Source organism: Panthera onca (assembly GCF_046562875.1).
Source record: "Panthera onca isolate mPanOnc1 chromosome Y unlocalized genomic scaffold, mPanOnc1 haplotype 2 h2.ChrY_unloc_2, whole genome shotgun sequence".
NCBI lineage: Eukaryota > Metazoa > Chordata > Mammalia > Carnivora > Felidae > Panthera > Panthera onca.
Window position 1 is genome coordinate 669,047 of NW_027675865.1, and position 24,375 is coordinate 693,421.

The window sequence follows — 24,375 nt, forward strand, 5'->3', positions numbered from 1 at the left end:
TCATTCCTTCTCATAATATTTAGTCTTTTATTTAACAGCATTTTGCCACAGGTTGTAATTACACATGTACCTTTTGTAGCTAAGGTTTGAAACATCCTGTATATATGGAGCGTGCATGTTTGATTATCACTGTGTACTTGAACCTAATAGCACCTGACACCTAAAGTGCTCGATATGTATATCCACAGTGCCTGAAATAGGGCACTTTTAACTATCTCCCGGTGTGCTGGACTGCAATATACATTCAAGTCTTCAATAATCTCTACCACCAAAGTTAATATTCATATTCAAAAAAAGGGATGGGTCACCTCCTCAAGAATAGGAAAAAGAGTTTGCCTTGTTGATAGCTTCTATGGTGTAGCTTACATTTTGACCTACGAAAGACCCCACCCTGGAGATACAGTTTGCATGGATGTAGTGACAACTATGAGGAAATCAAAAAAATACAGTGTTTATTGAGTGTAATGTGCCAGGATTTTTCCACACGTATTACAGCATTACCAATAATCTCACAACTATCCTGAACATAGGCAGTATACTTGCACTTTACAAATTGGAAAAGCAAACTGTGAGGTATCATTTGCATACAATCTAAGATCTGGCTGGTAGAAGAAATTGATGGGGCCAGGTAATTTAAAAAATCCACAATTTTGTCCAAGGTAACCTCTGGGAAATCAGAAAATGAGCGGCTTTCATAAGTGCAGCTGCCCAGAGCCTTTCGGAGGAGCCGTCTGTGTGGGGCCCGGGCTTTGGCGCCATCACATCTCCAGGATCTCACTACCAGGAGAAACCCCCATTGTTGGGAAGGGCAAGAACATCCATCCATGGCAACTTAAGGTGTTTTAACCCCTGTCAAGAGAGTGCAAACCTCCAATTACTTCATTCGGTACTTCAAGGAGCAAATCAAAGCACACCTCATGGGATTATCAAAACTCACTCTGAGATGAGAAATCAAACAATGAAAGTCATAGCAACGCAAAGCAAGTAACACTTTCCAAAACACACCCCCAGAAGGGCCAGGCCATGGAGAGGGGATGAGCCCACTTTAATGTAGCAGTGCTCTCAGGTGCAGAGCACGTAAAACAAAACAAAACAAAACAACAACAGCAACAGCAACAACAACCACAACAACAACAACAACAACAACAACAACAACGTTGAAACACATAAGGAATAGAAAACTATCCACAATGATGAAACGGAAGAATTACCGTCAGACGAAATTCCCGGAGAAGTGACCGTTAAAGAATTGATCAAAATAAATAAAAGCAGTATAACAGCAAGAATTTAGAATAATTGTCATAAGATTAATCACTGGGCTTGAAAAAAGGCATAGAAGACAGCAGAAAATTTAGTATTGCAGTGATAAAAGAACTAAAAAAAAATAGCCATGGTTAATTAAAAAGGCAATAACATAGGGATTGACTTTAATCACTGATACAAAAACAGATAAGCTGGAAACTTGGATGTCTATTACCCAAGTTAATAGTTATGCGATTGTAGCAAAAGCTAATTCTAAAAAACTATTAAATAATGAAAAGCAGAAAGCTAAAATATGTCAAGTTTTAAATACCTAGCATGAGTCGTGCAGCTGTATAGTTGTTTAAAATTCTAGGATATCAAATAATATCATGTAATAGCCTTTGTAACACATGCAAAGTTCACCATTTCTACCTTTGCTCTTCTACATGTGGAGTAAGATGTGATTGGGCCTTATAGAATATCTGAAAAGATTAATACTAAAAATTAAAAAGTTTTTGAAAGTATATGTTGCTAGTGAGTTTGCCATGTCAAACAAAGTTATAAATAGGTGTTATTTCCAAACCTTATTCACGTGCACTCTTATTATGGCTAGAGTCCATAAAAAGTTATTGCACAATTGCATAAACATGATTACCAGTGCAATCTTTTTTTTTAAGTCCATTTGTTCATTTATTTGAAAGCCAGGATAGAGCATGGAGAATGTACCCTGTAGGTTCTGGATTCTCTCCTTGATTCCAAATATCTTATTTGGGCTGCTACCATAAAGATGGTAAAACAATATTACCTGTACCATGAACGTGTAAAATATGGTACAACTCACTAGTATTACAATTTTGCTGATTAGCATATGTGTTTACAAATACACACGTGTGCACTGGGTGAAGTTAGATGTTTCATACTTCTATCCATAACATGAGGAATTCAATATATTTTAAAGAGTTAGATTCCAGTTACCAAATCTAATGTGGGATAACATGCACAGTTCTTGCTTATTTCTCACTTATTGTGCAATTATGAAGTAAACATAGAGCCCAAAGAGTAAATTCTTTTTATCTACACTTACTGAACATATATCACTGAAAGTCAAACTTTGGCCTTTCAAAGATGACGTGAGACTGAACGCGGAAAACCCAAAAGACTCCATGAAAACGCTGCTAGATCTGATACATGAATTGACCAAACTCACAGGATACAAAATCAGTGTAAAGAAACTGGTTGCATTTCTATACACCAATAAGGAAGCAACAGAAAGAGAAGTCAAGAAATCACTGCCAGTTACAATTTCACCAAGAACCGTAAAATACCTAGCAAGAAACCTAACCAAAGATGTAAAAGATCTGTACAGTGAAAAGTATAGAAAATGTATGAAGGAAAATGATGATGACACAACAAAATCAGGAAAAAACAAACAAACAAACAAACAAACAATCCATGCCTATAGAGTGGAAGAATGAATAGTGTTAAAATGTAAATACTACCCAAAGAAATCTACACATTTAATGCAATACCAATCAAAATTGTACCAACATTCTTCTCCAGACTGGAGCAAGCAATCTGAAAATTGGCACGGAACAACCAAAGACCCTGAGTAGCCAAAGTTATGTTGAAAAAAGAAAGCCAAAGTGGGAGGCATCCCAGACTTTTGACTCTCCTACGAAGCTGTAATCAAGATAGTATGACATTGGCACAGAAACAGGCACATTAACCAATGAAACAGAATAGTTAAGCCAGAAGAGGCCCCACAAATGTATGGTGAACTAATCTTTGACAAAGCTGGAAAGAGAATCCAATGGATAGAAGACAGTCTCTTTACAAGTGGTGCTGGGAGAACTGAACAGCAACATGATGAAGAATCAACTAGATGACTTTCTTACACCGTGCACAAAAATAAATGCAAAATGGATGAAAGACTTAAATGTAGACAGGAAACCATCAAAACACTAGAGGAGAAAAGAGGAAAAAAAAACCTTTGACCTCAACTGCAGCAATTTCTTCCTTGGCATGTCTCAAAAGCCAAGGGAACGAAAAGCAAAAATTAATTATCAGGACCTGGTGAAGATAAAAATCTTCTGCACTGCAAAGGAAACAATCAGCCAAATTAAAAGGCAACCGATGGAAGGAGTGAAGATATTTGCGAATGACATATTGGTAAAGGGTTAGTGTACAAAATGTATAAAGAACTTACCCAAGTCACACCTGGAAAATGTAATACAGTGAAAAAATGGGCCAGAAGACATGAATAGACACTTTTCCAAAGGAGACATCCAGATGGCCCACAGACACATGAAAAGATGCTCAACATCACTCATCATCAGGAAAATACAAATCAAAGCCACACTGAGATACCACCTCACACTAGTCAGTGTGGCTAAAATGAGCAACTCAGGAAACCACAGATGCTGCCGAGCATATGGAGAAAGAGTAACCCTCTCTCACTGTTGGTGGGAAAGGAAACTGGTGCACCACTCTAAGCATGAAACCTACGGACATCACAATGACTCTAAACGCATATCTTTCCCTAATAACACTGAATTTCAATGGACTAAATGCTCCAACCAAACAACATAGCGTATCAGAATGGATAGAAAAAACAAAAACAAAAAATAAAACAAGACCCATCTCTTTGCTGTCTACAAGAGACTGATTTTAGACATGAGGACACCTTCAGATTGAAAGGGAGGGGATGGAGAACTATCTATCATGCTACTGGAGGTCAAAAGAAACCTGGAGTAGCCAACTTATATCATGCAAAGTAGAGTTTAAATTGAAGACTGTAACAAGAGATGACGAAGAGCTTTTTATTTTAATTTCAGGGTCTCTCCATCAGGAAGTGCTCAACATTTTAAATGTCTACACACCAAATTCGTAGACACACACATATATAAAACAATTAATTAAAAACATACAGAAACTTGTTGATAAGAATGAGGTAATTGAAGGGACATTAAATTAACCACAGAAAAAAGGATGGAAAATCTCCAAAAGCATGGAGGTTAAAAAACATCCCACTAATGAATAAATGGGTCAACCAGGCAATTTGAGAAGAAATTAAAAGATATAAGGAAACAAATGGAAATGAAATACAACAATGCAAACCCTTCGGGATTCAGCAAGGGCAGTCCTGACAGGGAACAACAAAACAAAACAAAACAAAACAAAACAAAACAAAACAAAACAAAACAACAATAGCAACAACAACAAACATTGCTATCCAGGCCTATCTCAAGAAACAAGAAAAATCCCCAATACAAAATCTAACAGCACACCTAAAGGAACTGGCAGCAGAACAGCAAGGCACCCCAAACCGAGCAGAAGAAGAGAAATAATAAAGATCAGAGCAGAAATAAACAATATGGAGTCTAAAGGAAAACAGTAGAGCACATCAATGAAACCAAGAGTTGTGTTTTTGAGAATATACACAAAAGTGATAAACGTCTAGCCTGGCTTCTCAACAAGAAAAGAGAGGGGACCCATATAGGTAAAATCACGAATGAAAATGGAATTATTACAACGAATCCCTCAGAAATTCAAGCAATCATCAGGAAACACTATAAAATCTTCTATGGCAACAAACTGCACAACCTGGAAGAAATGGACACATGCCTCCATACACACACACTTGCAAAACTCAAACCGGAAGAAATAGAAAATGTGTACAGACCCATACTAGTGAGGAAATTGAATCAGTTATCAAAAATATCGCAATAAACAAGAGTCCTAGACCAGGTGGCTTTCCTGGCGAATTCTATCAGACATTTAAAGTAGAGATAATAGCTATCCTTCCCAAGCTGTTCCAAAATATGGAAATGAAAGGAAAACTTTCAGACTCATTGTATGAAGCCAGCATTACTTTGCTTCACAAACGGGAAACACAGAAAAAAAGGAGAATTACAGGCCAATATCCCTGATGAATAGGGGTGCAAAAATTCTCAACAAGATACTAACAAATCACATTCAATAGCATATAGAGAGTATTATTCAACACGATCAAGTGGGATTCATTCCTGGCCCGCAGGGCTAGTGCAATATTCACAAATCAATCAATGTGCTACATCACATTAATAAAAGAAAAGATAAGAACCATAGTGCACTGTCAATAGATGCAGAAAAAGTATTTGAGAAAATACAGCTTCCTTACTTAATACAAACCCTCAAGAAAGTTAGGATAGAAGGAACATACCTTAAACATCATAAAAGCCATTTATGAGAAACCCACAGTAAATATCGTCCTCAATGGGGAAAAAGTGAAACCATTCCCCCTGAGATCAGGAACAAGACAGAGATGTCCACTCTCACCCCGGTTGTTGAACATAGTGTTGGAAGTTTTAGCATCAGTAATCAGACAGTAAATGAAATTGAAGGTATCATCATTTGCAAAGATGAAGTCAAACTTCCACTTTTTGCAGATGACATGACACTATACATGGAATATCGGACAAACTCCGCCAAAAGTCCTCTAACACTGATACATGAATTTAGCAATGTTGCAGGGTACAAAATCAATGTACAGAAATTGGTTGCGTTTTATACACCAATAATGAAGCAACAGAAAGAGAAATAAAGAAACGGATCCAATTTACAATGCTCCAAGAGTCAAAAAATACCTAGGAATAAACCTAACCAAAGATGTAAAAGATCTGTATGCTGAAAACTACAGAAAGCTTGTGAAGGAAATTGAAGAAGATACAGAGAAAGCGAAAAACATCCCATGCTCGTGGATTGGAAGAATAAATATTGACGAAATGTCAATATGACCCAAGGCAGTCCTCACATTATATGCAGCCCCAATCACATTGCACCAGCATTCTTCTCCAAGCTGGAACAAGCAATCATAAAATGTGTATGGAAACACAAAAAACCCTGAATAGCCAAAGTAATACTGAAGAAGAAAACCAAAGTGAGAGGCACCACAATGCCAGACTTTAGCCACTACCACAAAGCTATAACCATCAAGACAGCACGGTATTGGCACAGAAACAAATACGTAGACTTAATGGCATAGAATAGAGATCCCAGAATTGGACCCACATACCTATGGCCAACTAACCTTTGACAGAGCAGGAAAGAATATCCAATGGAAAAAAAAAAGACAGTCTCTTTAACAAATGGTGCTGAGAGAAGTGGACAGCAACATGCAGAAGAATGAAACTAGACCACTTTCTTACACCACTCACAAAAATAAACTCACAATGGATGAAGGACATGAATGTGAGACAGGAAACCATCAAACCCTGGAGGAGAAAGCAGGAAAAATCATCTCTGACCTCAGCATCTGCAAGTTCTTAGTTGACACATCTCTGAAGGCAAGGGAACTAAAAGCAAAAATGAACCATTGGACCTCATCGAAATAAAAATCTTCTCCACAGTGAAGGAAACAATCAACAAAACTAAAAGGCAACTGACCGAATGGGAAATGATGTGTGCAAAAGTCATACTGGATAATTGGCTAGTATCCAAAAGCTATCAAAAGAACTCACCAACTCCACACCCGGGAAACAAATAATCCAGTGAAGAAACGGGCAGAAGACTTGAACAGACACTGTTCTAAAAAAGACATCCAGATTTTCAAGAGACACATGAAAAGATGCTCAACAGCACTCCCCGTCAGGGAAATCCAAATCAAAACCGCACTGAGATACCACCTCATGCCAGTCAGAGTGCCTACAATGGCCAAATTAGAAGACTATAGATGCTGGTGAGGATGTGGAGAAACAGGAACCCTCTTGCATTGTTGGTGGGAATGCAACCTGGTGCAGCTGCTCTGGAAAACATTGTGGAGGTTCCTCAAATCATTAAAAATAGACCTACCCGAAGACCCAGCAACAGCACTGCTAGGAATTTACCCAAGGGGTACAGGAGTGCTGACACATAGGGGCACATGTACCCCAATGTTTATAGCACTACTTTCAACAACAGCCAAACTATGGAAAGAGCCTAGCTGTCCATCAACTGACAAGTGGATAAAGAAGTTGTGGTTTATGTATATACGATGGAATACTACTTGGCCATGAGAAAGAATGAAATCTGGCCATTTGTGGCAACGTGGATGGAACTGGGGGGTATTATGCTACGTGAAATAAGGCAGGCAGAGAAAGACAGATACCATATGTTTTCATCCATGTGTGGATCCAGAGAAACTCAGCGGAAGACCATGGGGAAGGTGATGGGGGGAAAAAGTTATAGAGAGGGAGGGAGGCAAACCATAAGAGACTCTTCAATACTGATAACAGACCGAGGGTTGATGTGGGGTTGGGGAGAGGGGAAAGTGGGGGATGGGCATTGAGGAGGGCACCTGTTGGGATGAACACTGAGTGTTGCGTGGAAACCAATTTGAAAATAAATTACATTTAATAAAAAAAAATCCAGGGGTTGCTCTTACTGAATATGAGGATAGCTTTCCATTTTCAGCACTTTATGAGCGTGAGGTAGTAGTAGCTTAAGCTGCGTAGATGAAAGTTTTGTTTGTGTGTTTAAGAAAAGGAGCTGGATAAAGACAGAGGCCTCTCACATGTATCACGTTGACCTTGGCAAGTTTCTCTTCTGATTGTTACCATGACTTATCACTCTTAGTGATTCACCTAGTTTGGAGTCATCCTTTCATACCAAATGGATTTCAGTTGATCATGGTGGGTGGTCTTTGTAGTATTTTGTGAATGAATTGTGTATGTGGTGATGATGGATGGACTATGCCGGTTGCTTTCAAAAGCACTTACACGGACGGTGTAACACGTTTTCTACCCTTGGAATCCCATACGGTCTCTTACTACTTTGTGTATGACTTACCTGAAATATCATGAATTGGTAGGTAGCGAATAGGTTTTAGTGGCACTGAATGCCCTACTGGCCACTCACACAGAATTCGTTGACACTTTGCTCTTAAGCACACAATGACTCGGTCTTCCCTACACTGCATGAAAGTGAGCATGGATACTAACTAGACAAACTGTTTGCTGCTGCTGTGAAGAACAGCTTCCTGAACTGTGAGCTGTAGCAACACACGTATGGAACCCTAAGCAAGGCACAGTACATCGGTATTCTTTGAAAGGGTAGAGTAGTTATTTCAATTTCAATTTGGCTTTCAGTGCGTTGCATGACAAGGCATTTTATTAGCTAAAACCCTCTTAGAGTCATGTTTGATTGCAAGGTGTGTGTACTGTCCACCGCTAAGTGTCATTTCATGTTAGATGGAATTATTGGAGGCTGAAGCACCCGTGCATTCACCTCTAAGACAACCCTCTTGAACTCGTGAAGAATTATGGGCCTTCTCAGGTAAGATTACGTGCAGGTCTTTCTCAAGGGCATAATCTTAAACAGAGCCAAACCTAAGGCAGCTTTGGGCAGCCCACCGTGATAAGATGTGCAGACATTTTGACCTCACAAAGCGCCTGGTCTCCTAGCAACTGCGATGTAACTCTCACAGCCTGACTCCTGATTTGGCTTCATGGTAGGAAATTCATCAGGGCCCTGCGGCGGCCGCAAGACCTGGCAAGCGCGGGCGGCCCCTAGCGGCCTCACATCCTGAGCAGCATGAAGAGGAGGCGGCGCTGGCCCAGGGAGGCCCTGGCCCCTGCCGCCGGCGGAGGAGCCTCTAGCGCTGCAGGAGGGGCCGCGCTGGAGGCGCCTGAGGAGAAGGTGGTGTACATGCGGTGGCAACCGTCGCGACTGTCGCTGGCCAGCAGCACCAAGGCGCTGATCGACGCTTTCAAGCTATTCCTGCCCCGCAGCACGGAGTTCATGAGCTCAGTCGCGGAGCTCTGGAGCTACCTCTGCAGCCTCAAGCACCAGTTCTCCCCCCACATCCTGCGCAGCAAGGACGTCTACGGCTACTCCTCCCTCCTGGCCCTGGTCCCGGACCCCCGGCACCAGCCCCCCGAGGCCCGCCTCCAGACGCGCCGGCCAGCTGCCAGGCGGAGGCGCCACGGAGCCCGGACGGTGGCGGTCGGCCAGAGGAAGGTGCCGCCCCCGCCGCCACCGTCCCGCGAGGACAGCAGCCCCCGTAAGCCCGCGGCACCCGGGCCCTGCTCCAGGGGCCGCACCCTGGAGGAGAGTGGGAGGGCGGCCACCCCGACGTTGACCACCTTCCCCACCTTTCGCGTAGCGGGCGACGTGTGGGTCGAGAGCAGCCTGGCAGAAGCGCGGCGCCAGGCGCGGCAAGTCCTGGGAGTGAACCTGGAACCCGTGGTGAGACTCCGCCGCTTCCCAGTGCCTGGGCGTGAGATGCGAGCCACCGCCGCGCGACCTCTCAGCCCCGGGACGGGTTGTGCCTGGAGGGATGAACCAGGGACAGCCGGGACCGCGTCCCCTAGTACACTTTATGGGCGAAGAAGCACCAGATGGTCCCGGCCCGCGCCCCCGGGATGCGGCGCCGCCTGCTGGGACTCCGCGGCAGCTGTGCCCCTCTGCTGCCTCCCAGCACCGGGTCTGCGGAGGGAGGAGACCCCTGGACCGCAAGGGAGGTACCCTTTCTTCCTAACCCCAGATTGAGATGTCTCCAGGACTGTAGGGGCAGATCCATGTTCTCTCTTGTTCCCTCGTTGGTCTGAAGTCGTTAGACTTCCACCCCCACCCCCTCCAAAGGAATTTGGTTCCATGCTTGTGTAATAAAGCTAGAATTTCCTTGCTGTTCACCCACCTCCCGGCTCCTCCCGCCCCATTTGTTTTTGGTTTTTTTTTTTTTTTCTTTCTTTCTTTCTTTCTTTCTTTCTTTCTTTCTTTCTTTCTTTCTTTCTTTCTTTCTTTCTTTCTTTCTTTCCTTTTTTGACTGCCACTCTTTCTGGACGAATATGTGTGGAATATTCCATGTATTCTGTGGAATATGTGTGGAAGATCGAATATGTGTGGAAAGTTGTTGCAATAGTTGGTATTCTCAATACCAATTGCAATAGTGGGTATTCTCAATCCCACACCTTTCTGAGTTTTAACTGGATTCCAAAGCTTTGACCAAGGATATTGTCTAAGAAATTCAAGCGTATCACTGTTAATAATGTAAGGATTTGTATGGCTTTGAATGTCATGGGCTCGGTGATTACAAACCAAAAGATTCCAAGTTCAACTGTGTACACATTCTTAAGACGTTTCTAAAGATTTTATATTGAAATGTAATGTTTATGTTTACTGAGCTCCTAAAGGAAATGGTAGACACTTGGAAGGTTTTGTTTAGTAAAATTAACTTGGGAAATTCTTTATAAGTGGGTAAAATTGAAAGTGCATTGAGAAACCACATGGTTTCTATTAAAAACCAATGAGTGAATTTCAAAAAATAAATGAATAAAAAACTGGTGCTGGTTATGGACATGGATGGAATCCACTCGGAAATGACTTGGCCTTGTACCAATCTCACATACTGACCTGGGAATCTTTCCAGGATAATTTATTTTAAAATAGAAATCACATAGTGTAAATGAGTATGGGTAAGGGTGGTGACTAAACCTGCATACATAATAGCCGTTGGAATTCTCTGAAGTATTACTGATCTAGAGCGGTGGTACATTTTTTTTTGGCACCAAATAACTGGTGGAGGTTATCTTTGGGCAAAATAGATTTTCCTCACTTGTTTTTGTCATTGTTGGATAACAGGAAATATCCACATTACCATGCATCACTCTTATCAATATCATGGCAGTTGGTTAACAGTTTTGCTCCAGGACTTTCCTTTATTATCTTATGTCCATGCACAGTTATGTTAGCAGGTATTGGTCTTTTGTTTGACAATCAAAGACCACAGGGATCAAACAGGAGAGCCACACAGAGTACTTTTCACTTTTATGATAGTGTTTATATCCTGTGGCCCAGCATGGAATTCTTGATTATCCAAGTGACCTCAGTTATTGGTGGCAGCAAGACTTAATGGTGTTTAGTCAGTGGTGCCGCAGCCAGATTTTACTGCGATATCAGAAGGGCCAAGGAGTGATTTTGTACCATTATTCTTTCAAGTTTAAGTATTCTGCAATAGAACCATCCATCCCAGGCTGAAACATGACCTATTAAATCTTCCATACTACGGTTTCTCTCTGCTTGGCAGCTTTTTAGGGGAATAATGAGAGTTGTGATTTTTTTTTTAATTTTCTTTTAATGTTTATTTATTTTTGAGACAGAGAGAGACAGAGCATGAATGGGGGAGGGTCAGAGAGAGAGGGAGACACAGAATCTGAAGCAGGTTCCAGGCTCCGAGCTGTCAGCACAGAGCCCGATGTGGGGCTCGAACCCACGGACCGTGAGATCATGACCTGAGCCGAAGTCGGACGCTTAACCGACTTAACCCAGGCGCCCCGAGAGTTGTGATTTTGACTCTTGGGCTTGTAGAGTTCAAATGGCATAGCTTCCTAATATACAGTTTCCCAGTAAGCCTCATATTCTTTTTTTCACTACTCAATGATAATGTGTTGTTACAAATACTGCCACATGAGTAAATAAAAGTGAATAATTATTTAAAAGATGCAGAGGGTTAAATTATACTCGTTTCATAGGAAGCTTATATAAATTTTCGTTACTAGCTTCCATGGCCAATGGTATTTCAAATACAGAGGTTTTTCTCCCCCACCCTTCCCAAAGTAACTGTTTTAGCTAATTAGCCCCTGAGGGAAAGATACATATTTGTACAACTTCCCTATTTTATATAAATGTATAATAATTAAAATGAATCCAATGACCATATTAGAATGTAATTTCAACATATAGCTTACCGAGGTAGCTTCCCAGAGGGTTTTGAAATTAGATGTAGCTGGGAGGATAACTTTGCTCAGCACAGCTTTGAAACACAACCATGCAGTTATTTGAACTTAACTGAGAATCTTAGTTTTTCCCTGCTATACCTTGTTACTTTGTTGCACTTGAACTTGCATTCACGCTTTGGGTTATCTGGGCTATCCGATTTCGGTTTGGATCTGAATGTCCATCCTGAATTCAATATGTTGTTTAGCTGGTCCCTTAAAAAATATTGCCATTTCTAGTTTAAAAAACAGGATGTTAAAAAAAAAATCTTTGTTTTTGCTAAGTTTTTAGCAAAACCTTGCTGACGTTTTGTTTTACAACTTATAAAATGTGAAGAAACAACTAATATAGTTGATTCATATATTAATAGGAAAATGAAAGTATTTTATGTATCCTTTTGGGCAGACCGTGAAAAGGAACTTGACACGGTGGCCTTTCTGGTGAGGCATTCATTTACTGTCTTCTAAAACGAGTCTGCGCTTAGGTTGTACAGGTTTTTGAAATAAATCCCATAGTCTTTATTCATTCTCGTACCTTTATATCTCATATGGCACAAGTAAGGAGGAAGTTTGTGACCTTGCTATGCTTGAGTGCCTATATGTGGTGACTGGCACCTCAAATAAGCTTTTGAATTCCTGATGTCATTTTTATCCCCCTTCTACTTGTCACCCAGCAACTTAATTTTCCTTACAGAACCAGTAATGTTATAATTGTGGAGAGCAAGCTTCATTGTTGTGTACTGTCACTGTTGTGCTGTGTGTTTTGTCCAAGTTTGAGTACACAATTTTTCCAGTATAATTTAAACCGGTGGCTGACACATATTGATTTGCTGTGTGCAAACAATAGTACTAGTGTTCTGAACACTGTTGAATAAAAATGCATGAAACATATTTGAATACAAAGAAATCTGAGCAATTTTGAACTCATAGTTTTTTGGTGTTCCAAGGATTGCCACGGAGCTCTTAAAATCAGTGTTTTTAGTGCATATATAATTTATATATATAATATTTATATTATTTAGTGGATATATATATAAAATTTGCTTTATTGGTGTGTTTAAAATATTTTTGGTTGATAGCCATGTCTTATGGGAAATAGAACTCAGTTGTTTGTCATGGAATTGAATTGTGTTCTGGGACAGTTTAATGTGCACATATGATTAAGTTTAAAAATCTGCTTGTACTTTTCTTTTTAATGTATTAACTGTACATATGTGTTAGAGAATATGCAGTATCTGTCTATTTTCATGATGTTAGAAAGTTTTTGAAATGGAATCTTATGTTTGCATGTGAATCGCAAAACAATGTGAGAAATTTTTATTTCTTTTGTTAACGTCAACACCCTGGAAGCCTGGAGATATGGTTTTTATGCTATTTTGGGAGTCAACAGTTTGTCAATATCAAGTCTGATGATCTAGTGAATCTCTGAGACAATGCTTCATGCCACAGTCCAAACCAGTACCCAGTTTGCCACAATAAAGACTTTAAAACTGCATCAAAGTTCATTTTGAGTCCTGACTCCAACCCCCTTCTAGTAGCGATAGAAAGCCTAACACTCACGTATTTTTATATTATAAAAGAACGTAAGTGTGCTGCATAAGAGTAGCAGCAGTAAAGGCTGTCCTAGAGAATAAAGTAAAGCCAGAATTTTCATTACAGCCTAGGGGGTAGACGTAGAGTGCTAGCAAGGGCAGGATTCATAGTATTATGTGCCCTGGATTTGTCTTTGTGTCTGAGTTCCTATTAATAATTGGAGGCAGCAGCGTACTAACTGTGGATCACATTGCCTGCAGTGGGATGAAAGATTGACCACTGGAAACCATTAGAACTGTACGTAAGTTACAGAAATACTCTGTGCTTTAGCTTCCTGAAGAATCAGATGTGGTTAGTAAAGTAAACTATTGGACTACTGAAAGGATTAAAAAAGGATGTTAATGGGTGAACACATAGAAAATGCTTCATAAATGCTATTAATTGGAGGCATGTGGGCTGAAAATAAATATATATGCTGAGAGGTACTTGCGAGTTTAACATCTTGAAAATAGAGTGTGGTCTGAGAAAGCCAAAAGACAAATGATGAGAAGGTAATGTATGAGTGGGTTTAGTTGAAGAAAGAGACAGCAGGTGGTGAGGTTAAGTTGATTTATTAGGTAGTTTTCACTGTTGGAGGTTTTCTAGACTTCCTTAGATATTTGGGGTCTTTTTGTCCCTTGTTCCGAAATATATTTAAAAGATACTGTTATGTATATTAAATTATCTGAGAATTTATACAAATAATAAGAGTTACCGATCACGAACTTGCCAAATGTCACCACGAAATTTTCATTTTGGGTAAGCTCTTTATTGTTTGCTGTAAATCCGTGTGAGTTTACATGTACAAAACTAAATTTGAAGCAATATGTGTGAGTTTTGTACTTCCTGTGTTAAAGGAGACAAGTAAGTGCAGTAGTTAGATTTGAAATAGCAGAACGTTGCTACCATAGGGAATAGATAGCCTCACAGTTGAAGCATGGACACACTCATCTTTAGATTTGGGTCTAATGCCTGTGACTTAGCTCTCTTTCCACTCCCACCTGCAGAAGGAATAACAACATATTCTAGGTTGGGGAGCAAGTCAAAGTTACAGTAGCTGAAATTAACAATAAAAGAATTTCCCTAGATGGAATTTATCCGGTGGCAAGAAGATCAAAACTGAGCCTGGCTGCAGATTTTGCAAGAGCAATGACTTATCGTCAGCACTCCCTGTCTGGGCAATGTCACCTTACACTGAAATTTATAACATGCGGGACATATCCAGAGCCCAAAAGGAAAGCAGTGCTCAGAAAAGATGGGACAGTATGTCTCCCAAGCAAATTTGAATAAATATTCTAGGGGACTCAAAACTGAACTTTTCTTACTTTGAAAGGTATTCATAGAAATGTTAATGTTGAGATTCTTCCAACTACTGAAATAAGTTATGTAAAATGTGTATAAAGTACATATATTTATATGTTTATATTTATTTTTACATATTTTAAATATATTTATGTTTAAAGTACATATTCTTTAAATGTTTAGTAGAGACAGTAGAGAAAAAAGGGTGTGTTTTATGGGTCTGCACTCAGATGAAAATAAGATTACTGAAGTATAGTATACATTCAAAAGGACATATATTATTTTTTTTCATGTTTGTTTGTTTTTGAGAGAGAGACACCGTGTGAGCAGGGGAGGGCCAGATAGGAAGCCACAGGATCGAAGCAGGCTCCAGGCTCTGAGCTGTCAGCACACAACCTGATGTGGGGCTCGAACTCGCAAACCGTGAGATCATGACCTGAGCCAAAGTTGGACACTTAACGACTGAGCCACCCAGGCACCCAAAAAGGACATATATTATTAAAAGTATTCTGAGCACAGCTTGATGAAGTTAAGTTCAATATACTTGTGGAACCTGCACTCATTAAACAAGGTACCAATACCCCAAGGGACCACCTGTGCCTCTTTCAGTCACGGTCTATCTCTCCTTTGGGACAGGAATTATTCTGACTTCTTACAAAATATACAACTTTTGCTTGTTTTTGCACTATATAGAAATGGAATTATGTGTCCTACACCTAGCTTCTTTCACTCAAACTTATGTTAGTGATATTCATGTTATTGTGTGTATAGATCCTTTATGCTCATTGGTGTATAGAATTTCCTTATATGAATAGTTTACAATATTTCCGCAACTCTTGGTGGACATTTAGGTAGGTTATGCCTTAGGGTAATTATGAATGAAACTTCAGTGAATATTATAGGACACGTTGTTTGGTGAACATGTTTTAGAATAGTATTTATTTATCTAGGAGGGAATTTGCTGGGTCGCATGTCATCCAACTTATCAGCTGTGGTAAGATTCCTCCAAACTGTTTCCAAAATGGTTATACCAATTTACATGAACTTCTTTCTATAGTAGTGCCTGCATAGTGTCTGTGAGCTCTGAATACTTGATAGCTTTGCCAACACTTGCTAATATGGTCTTTTTCATGTTATCTATGCTGGCAGGTGTACAGATTTTTTTTTTATTTGAGAAATTTCAATCCAGGTATTGTCTACAAATAGTTAAAAAAAATACCCATAACATCCAAATTGCAGATCAGGACTTGCAATAAAAAAAACAAAAGCTTTGTTTCCCCCACGAACACCTCTTCCCCAGAGGCAACACTTTCTTTTGTTTTCTTTTCTCTTTTTTTTTAAAATCAGGGTTTTTTTAAACGGACCATTTTGTATGAACAATTTTAGATTTAGAGACAAATTACACAAAAAATCCAGTTTCCTCACCCCCACTCGTTTCTATAGTACCTTGCACTAATGTGGATACATTAATTATAAGTGGTGGATGAGCCATTATTGATTGACATATTATCATTAGACACATTATCATTAACAGTTAGGGTTTATTTTGTGTTATATAGATTCATAAGTTTTGAGAAATGTAAATGGTATGTACCTACTATTGCAGTATCATACAGAATAGTTACACCACCCTAAAGTGCCCTGTGCTCCACCTATTACCACTTCCTCTCTCCCCCTAAACCCTCATAGCCACTGGTCTTTTTACTGTCTCCGAAGGTGTTTTTGTTGTTGTTGTTCTTGTCGTTGTTGTTGTCATTGTTGTTGTCATTTTGTTTTGTTTTGTTTTTCCAGAATGTTATCATAGTTGGAATCGTAAAGCATATGGCTTTTTCGGATTGTTCCCTTCACTTAGTAATCCACATTTAAGTTTCCTGCATGACTTTTAAGTAGCTCCCTTTCTCCCTCTTTCCTTCCCTCCTCTTCTGTCTCTCTGCCTTCCTTTCCTTAAGGGAGCTTATTTTTTAAAACAGCTTTTGCTTTACAGAAGAAGACTGGAAATTACAGAGTTCCCCTGTTCTCCCTCCTACCCCCAAAAACATAATGTTCCCTATTGTAAACTTCATGTGTCAGTGTAGTACATTTGTTACAACCGATGAGCCAAAATGGAAACTATTCTTAATGAAAGTCCCAAGTTTACCTTAGCATTCACTGTGGTGTGCAGTTCTGTGAGTTTTGACAAATGCACAATGCCATGGTTCAAAGCATTTCGCTGTCTTACAAGATGTTTCACTGCCGTAAATATTCCCTGTGCTTCATCTACTATTCATCTCTCCCTTCCACCCTGAGTTCCTGGCAACCACAGGTCTCTTTACTGCCTCCATTATTTCAGGCAACACTTTTAACTGTTCCAGGTTTATATTCTTTTCTTAGGTATCTTCATGAATATAAGTAATGTAGCATACTGCTGCTTATTGATTTGTCAGTTTTAAGCACCGTCTACTGACTTCCTATGTGAATATGAGGTATATAGGTCGCTTAAGCCACCTGTCTTCTCTCTCCTCACCTTCTGATATATTCCTGAACTTCTATCTTTGTACTGTTTCAGTCAGGTCCCGCCAGCCGGTGAGTCACTATCGGTATTTTAAAGAGTTACACACGTGATGGGAAATCCCAGAAGCCAAACAAAGGATGGCGAAGCAATCAGGAATTAGTATCATCAGAAAGCTGTTTCCACCCCCAGGGCTAGAGAAACTCAGAACCATACCTAGCAGGAACTGAGAACATGGGGAAAGAGGCTCTTGGAAAGAAGCTAGAATTTGGAGGAGATAAAATCACCAGTAGCAAGTGGAGCGGGCGAGAGAAAAACCTCTGGGCTTATACCTTCCTCCCTTTCTCCCATCAAACACCCACTGGTCAAACCCCTCTGGAAGCCAGGTGGCAAGGAACCCGGAAACACAGTCTGTAGGAGAAGTGCAGGAACTGGATCTGAGGGCAAAAAGACATAATGGATGAAGTTACATATATGTCCCAGTTAGGGTTCTCCAGAGACTCAGTATCAATAGGAATTGGTTCACAGGATTATGGAGGCTGAGAAGGGCAGACCCAGGAGATCCAGTAGTTTAGTTCCAGGCAGACTCCAAAAGCCTAAGAATCAGGAGAGCTGATGATGTATGTTCCACTCCAAGTCTGAGTCTGAAGTCAGGAGACCAATATCGCAGCTTGAAGACACTCAGATACACAACAGTGGATTCTCTCTTACTCTGCCTTTTGTTCCATTCAGGTCTCCAACCGATTAGTTGAGGCCACCCAGTGTTTGTCAAGGCAATATGTTTTGCTTAGTCTCCTGATATACAGATGTTCACTGTACTAAGAAATGTCCTCACAGACTCACTAGAAATAATGTTTAACCATATATCTGGGTACCCTGTGGCTTAGTCCAGTTAAAACATGAAATTAACCATCACAAGATATAATTTTATGTGTGTATGTATGTATGTATGTATGTATGTATGTATGTATGTATGCATGTGTGAATGAATATATGTTATTTGAGAGAGAGAGAGAGAGAGAGAGAGAGAGAGAGCATATGCTCAAGCAGGATAGGGGCAGAGAGAGAGACTTCTGAGAATTCTGTCAGTGCAGAACCTAATGCTCATCTTAGTCTTATGAACAGTGAGATCATAATCTGAGCCAAAATCAAGAGTTGGATTCTGAACTCACTGACCCACTCAGGTACCCCACAAGATGAAATTTTAAAATAGAGACCTAATTCCTTTACCTGTACTGTCATTTTTCATTCCTTACATTGTAAGATAAATGTCTTCCTTAACCTTGCTGCACTTTTTCTCGGTCTCCCATCAGCTTTGGACTTCTGTTTGTCATTGTTGTTAACACTGGTATTATGCTCTGCAATCAAGCCTCTTTAGATTGTTCAAGGTTGATTCTAAAACTTGAAAACTAATAAATGGTTTAAAATTGGGATTATTAACTAATATGCAAACATTAGAATTACTACACTTTTCCTTGAGTCCTTGGACCTGCTGAATGAGAACATCTCTGGGATCAAGGTGAAATGGGTCCTTTTTCTTTGTGTTCCATCAGTGCTTTAAACCACGCCATGTTTCACTTGGCTCATTCAGACTAAGACCATCTTACGGATATTTTCTCGCTCTCCTTAGTTTTCTAATTGCACTTCTTTGTTTTATTGCACTCTTTCAGTGTTCTCAAATCATGCCACTTATGACATCTTCCTGTTAACCTCTTAGAGGTCACTTATGGACCCTTCTCTTTTCCTGCCTCATTTAGGTGGTGACTCAGTAGGTCTGCTTCATAGCTTCCTTCCTGTGATTTTCCTCTGCTACAGTCCCCGTTTGTTTCCATGGTTTCATGGTAAGATGGCTATCTGGGGAGTGAGGGAGCATTTAAAAGCCTGGACTCTAGAGCCAGACGGCCTGGACTTAGTCTTTACTTGTTCCACTTACCAACTGTGTAAGTTGGATGTTGGATGAGTTATTTGGCTTCTTTATAACCCTATTTCCTCCTCTAGAAGATAATAATCGTAATTGTATGTACTTTATAAGTTTCTTGTGTGGTTAATATGTAATAATATGTGAAAATAACCCATAACAGTGTCTGGCACAAAAATAAACACTGTTAATGTTGGCTATTATTAAGTATAATTTTTCTTTATTTTTTTCACTCCTTGTTTTGCTGGAGTACACCTTCAGATAACTTCCTAATGAAGAATGAATAGAATCAAATGTTCTGAGTCTTTGCACATCTGAAGATATCTTGAGTCCACTCTCAAATTGAATTGATAATTTTGATAGGTGTACAATTCTAGCTTCTTTTTTTATTTTATTTATTTTTAATTTTTAAAGTTTACCTCCACATTAGTTAGCATGTAGTGCAACAAGGATTTCAGGAGTAGATTCCTCATGCCCCTTACCCATTTAGCCGATTCCCCCTCCCACAACCCCTCCAGTGATCCTCAGTGTGTTCTCCATATTTATGAGTCTCTTATGTTTTGCCCCCTCTCTGATTTTATAGTATTTTTGTTTCTCTTCCCTTATGTTCATCTCTTCCACTCATAGAATTCTAGCGTCTATTGGCCAGTTGCCCCTTCCATCGATTATTCCCTGATCACAACATCATTGGAACTACAATATCTGCTCTTTAGAGTGTTTTTGACTCACCATCACTTTCACCTTCTTGTATTTTTCAAAACCATTCAGTACGTCTGGCGTATGCTTAAGGAAAAGGGAATGGAGGTTCACCTTTTGAAGGGCTTAAAAGAGAATTTATGAACATATTTTAGACTGCCACAGCCTGTCTGCTGGCCTCCTATTATTCACTTTCATCCTGCATGGAAAATATCCTCACCTTACCCCAAGAATCCTCCCTCTTAAAGACCCAACCCTTGTAACATCAGCTCAAAGTCCAGGATATTTTTATCCAAATTAGGTCCAGGTGTGAATGAGTCTCCTTGTGTGCACTGGTCCTCGATTCCACTTTCAATCTGAAGACCTATCAATGAAGACCTATGAATTAAGCATACAACCAACACAGGCACATGATAACCAGAAAACACACACACACACACACACACACACACACACACACACACACACACACAGAAAAAACAAACAAACCAACAAAACACAAACATTTCTGTTCCCAAAGAAAGGAAGGAGGTTTTCATGAGTCACTGGTCCATAGCAATTCTGAAGATCAGCTGGCACAGATAGGCAGTCCTTTCATTGGGTCTTAAGGCCTGGGAATGATTTTCCATGGCTCTAGCTCCTCCGGGGTTCTGGCTTTCAACCTCCAAGTCATTCTTCCCTTCTCATGAAAGGTAGCCTGTGTCTACAGCCTTATGGTTGTCTCGGCCTACTTACTGATTTTAGGAGTTTGTGGGTCCAAAGCTTTCTTTCATTTTACTCTCTGGGATTAAGTAAACTCTTCTCTACCATGGACTTTTTCAAACCTTTATAAGGAAAACCACTCCTAAACTTCAAGTTATGTTGTAACAGAGAGAACCCTGTGCCCCACAGTTTACTCTGCGAGGGTATGCTTATGAGAGAGAACACCAGTATTCTCCAAGACCCTTCTTCATTTAGGACACTTTTCTAGCATCTTTTCCCCAACGTCATCTGCTGAGTGAGGTTGGTAATAATTTCACCTTCAATAAGAGTGACATTATTGATGTTATCTGTGCTAACAAAACATGAAATTGTATTTGAATGGCATTGAGTAAGGGCAAGTAGTATCGGTTAGGGACGTGTTCAGCTGTCACAGAAAGGCTGCCACCAGTGGCACGAACAAAGAGAGTTTTACTCACAAAGAGGCTGTAGGCTGTGTCCCATTAAGGCAGCAACGTCATCTGCAGCAGGCTGCATGGAATGGCAGAGCTGCCAATTTCTTTACGACCTAGTACACAATTTTGGAGAAAAGGGTAGCAGCCATTAATATAATAATACAAATATTTTTACCACTTTCCATCTTCAAGATGCATCACATGTGTGAGCATTTCAAGCTCACAGCACATCTGTGAGGTAGAATTGTTGATGTCTTTTGGAGGTCATTCGTTTTCTTCTTAAGTCAAAAATTAGCTGTCATATTTCTAGGGCATGTGGCTTCACCCAATCCCCTCCTAGGTTTCCTTTGCTTATCAATGCATCAAGCAAACTCATAGGAATTCTAGAATTTAATACTTGTGAGTCATGGAGAAACCAGTTCTGCCTTATCAAATCACATTAAATACTCATGCCATTCAGTATACTCTCAGATGAACCCTTGGAAGGTGCTCCTGTATTAGCGTTGTATTTCTGTTGGCAAGAACCTTGCCTCCTAGGAGGCACTGTAACTTTCATATCTATTAGTAATTGCCAATGAAGTAAAAACCAAGAGTGTTCTTTGTCTTCTTGTTGACACGTTATAATGTATACTAAGTTACCCCGTTTCCTTGTTTAATTTCTTCGAATCATATACCAACTGCAATATCATCAGGGAACAATGGTGGCCCGAATGTAGCATTATCAGCTCTGGAAACTTCAGATATGGCCACAGTAACAGGTATGGCCACGGTAAAAGTTAGGGTGGACTCCATCCAGTTCTTGGCCACTTGGCCTTGTCTGATTTTTCCCGTTTATCTGCCTCCCACCCCATACCCCCAGCCCAAGCAGCAGTGAGAATATGGTTAGTCAGTGAATCTCCAGCAGATACAGATGCAGATCATTTCTCTGGATAATCTTTATGGTTGCCTGTGGCCTGGGTAGCAGGACTGGTTCAGACAGAAACACCTGATTTGGGTGCCATCAAGCAGTATCTGTGCCCTCCCTCAGAAATGGGACAGTATGCATTTCAAACCCTTCAAGTCTCCACTTCTCCCTGCAGACGTCTGTGTTTTGTTGCTTTCATCCACCTACCAAAGCAACCCAAACTTTATGCTAAAGAGAGTGGGCCTCGTGTGTCCTTTGCAGATTGGAATGCTGTTACTAGTTTGGGTTATCTTAACAACAACTGGCAAATTATCTAAAAATGTAGAATTCGCTGTGAATTCAGAATCCGTACCTGTAGTAAGCCCTCCATGATTCCGTTGATTAGGGAGAGGTATCAGACCATACTGTAAGAAACCCTGCCTTCGAATGCTACAGCTCTATGGACTTTCAAAGCACTATTTCTAACCTGTTTATCAAAAGTCATTAAGTCTTTGTGAGTATACATTCAGAGCTTTTTTTAAGATCTGGATCGTAGTCTCCAATTTTTCATTACCTTCCTAACCCAATTATTCCCAGAGTTCTCTTTATTTTTGAATCGTTCTTTTGAGCATTTAAGCAAACCTGTCAAAAAAAAAATTCCTCAAATTGAATATATGAACATTTAAGAGCAGTCACGTGTTCACTGCCCAAATATTTTATGATTTCCGTTAGGAGTTTATTCTGTCTGTGGACGGTGAATAAACAAATGTCTATTTTTTTTTCTTTTTTCCCCACATAAATAAGTAGATGTGCAAGGTAGAATGCTAGGTACCTGTCAAGGGTAATAGGACATTCAGGAGTGTAAATAAGATTTCTGTCATCAAAAAAAGAAAAAAAAATATTTGATGAACTAAGATAAGCTAAAAAGCTTAAAGAACTTGATGAACTAAGATAAGCTAAAAAGCTTGATGAACTAAAATAAGCTAAAAAGCTCTACTGACACGATGATAAAGCTCATCTTTAAAGCTTGCTTTGTGTACTGATATTATTCCTTTTTTCTTGAAATCTAAAGAAGCTTTTCTCTTTGGCTCTTAGCATGAAATGAAAAGACATTTTCCCCCTATATGTTCTTCTGCCTTTTTTAGGCTGAGCTTTTACAAAAGGCTTTTATGTATTCATTGTTTTTTATCTTCATCCTTTGTCCGAAACAAGCCTTGAGATTGGGAATGATGTGGACTATTTCTAACACAAGCTAAGAGGACTTAACTACTCATAAAACCCATCATTTGAGGAGGCATTGAACTAGTATCATGGAGTTCCTTGTGCAGCCCATGGGCAGGATTCCACTGAAGTAATCGATAGCATCGTGGAGACCCTGTCTCTGGAAGGAACTAACAACAAATAAGGATTTGACCTTATTGGCAGATTTTCCTAGAAATTTAGGAATCAAGAGGGCCAGAAGTGGGATGGTGGGAGAGGGACACTGGAGAAGTGCTGAATACCCAGGTTCACTTGAAGCCAACTGAGCAGAGGAAGGTTCTGCCCTGGAGGAGTTTCGCTCAGCAGGGATTAGCTTCCAATTGTTATGGACTTAGTGAAAATACACTCATGAGAGCCTACGTGAAGGATGCCTCCAGAACTCTAAGAGGATTCGTTCCTTTCTTATGTCTTTTTTTATGGAAAGTGTCTTGGCGATGCTTACTTCACCTTTGTGTGTCCACAGTTCTTCCTCCCACTAGTTGTGTTGCCATGAACCTCCTTACATAGCCATTGCTCCCCTCCTAGACCACGTGTTCCTCATGGACAGGGCTCACCTTAGCCATCCGTGTGTCGTTACTACAGTGCCAGCCATGTGCAAAGGACCCTGTACATAATGAATGAATGCAATGTATTTATGGGGTTTCAGTTCCCAATTTTTACAGAAGAACTAGCTGTCTCACTTCAATTTTATGTGTAACAGCAGCACTCTATACTGGGGATTCTCTCTCACATTCTCTCTTTTTACAAACACCTGCATAATCAACTTTTGATGAACTCTTACCCTTTTGTGATCAGATGAATTGAGTGGAAACTTTGCCATCTCTTAAGATCTTATTTGCAACCCAATACCACTCAAATTCCCTATCCTACAGTAAATTCTTGCTTAGCAAGAAGCACTATAGTTCAGTGACTAAGAGGGTGGCCCCTGGAGCCAGGCTGCCTGGGATCTGAAATCCTATTTTGCTCTATTTCTAGCAGCAGACCTTTGGACAACTTACTTTTTCTCTTTGTTACTCAGTTTTCTCAACTGTAAAATCAGGCACAACCTAGCACCTTCACCATAGAGCTCTGAAACGAATTCAGTGAGGTAACAAAGGTAAAAAACTTAGAATAATGCATGGAACCCTCTT

General features: G+C 40.1%; 1 protein-coding gene across 1 annotated transcript in view; it reads left to right on the forward strand.

Moving 5' to 3' along the window:
* LOC145715262 (coiled-coil domain-containing protein 71L-like) overlaps window positions 1–21,976 on the forward strand; it is a 194,688-nt gene extending 172,712 nt beyond the window's left edge. The window contains exons 2-3 of the mRNA XM_081794932.1: window positions 8,770–9,549; window positions 21,962–21,976. Coding sequence (XP_081651058.1) covers window positions 8,770–9,549; window positions 21,962–21,976 — 795 coding nt within the window. The remainder of the gene's footprint in view (window positions 1–8,769; window positions 9,550–21,961) is intronic.
* The last annotated feature ends 2,399 nt before the right edge of the window (window positions 21,977–24,375 follow it).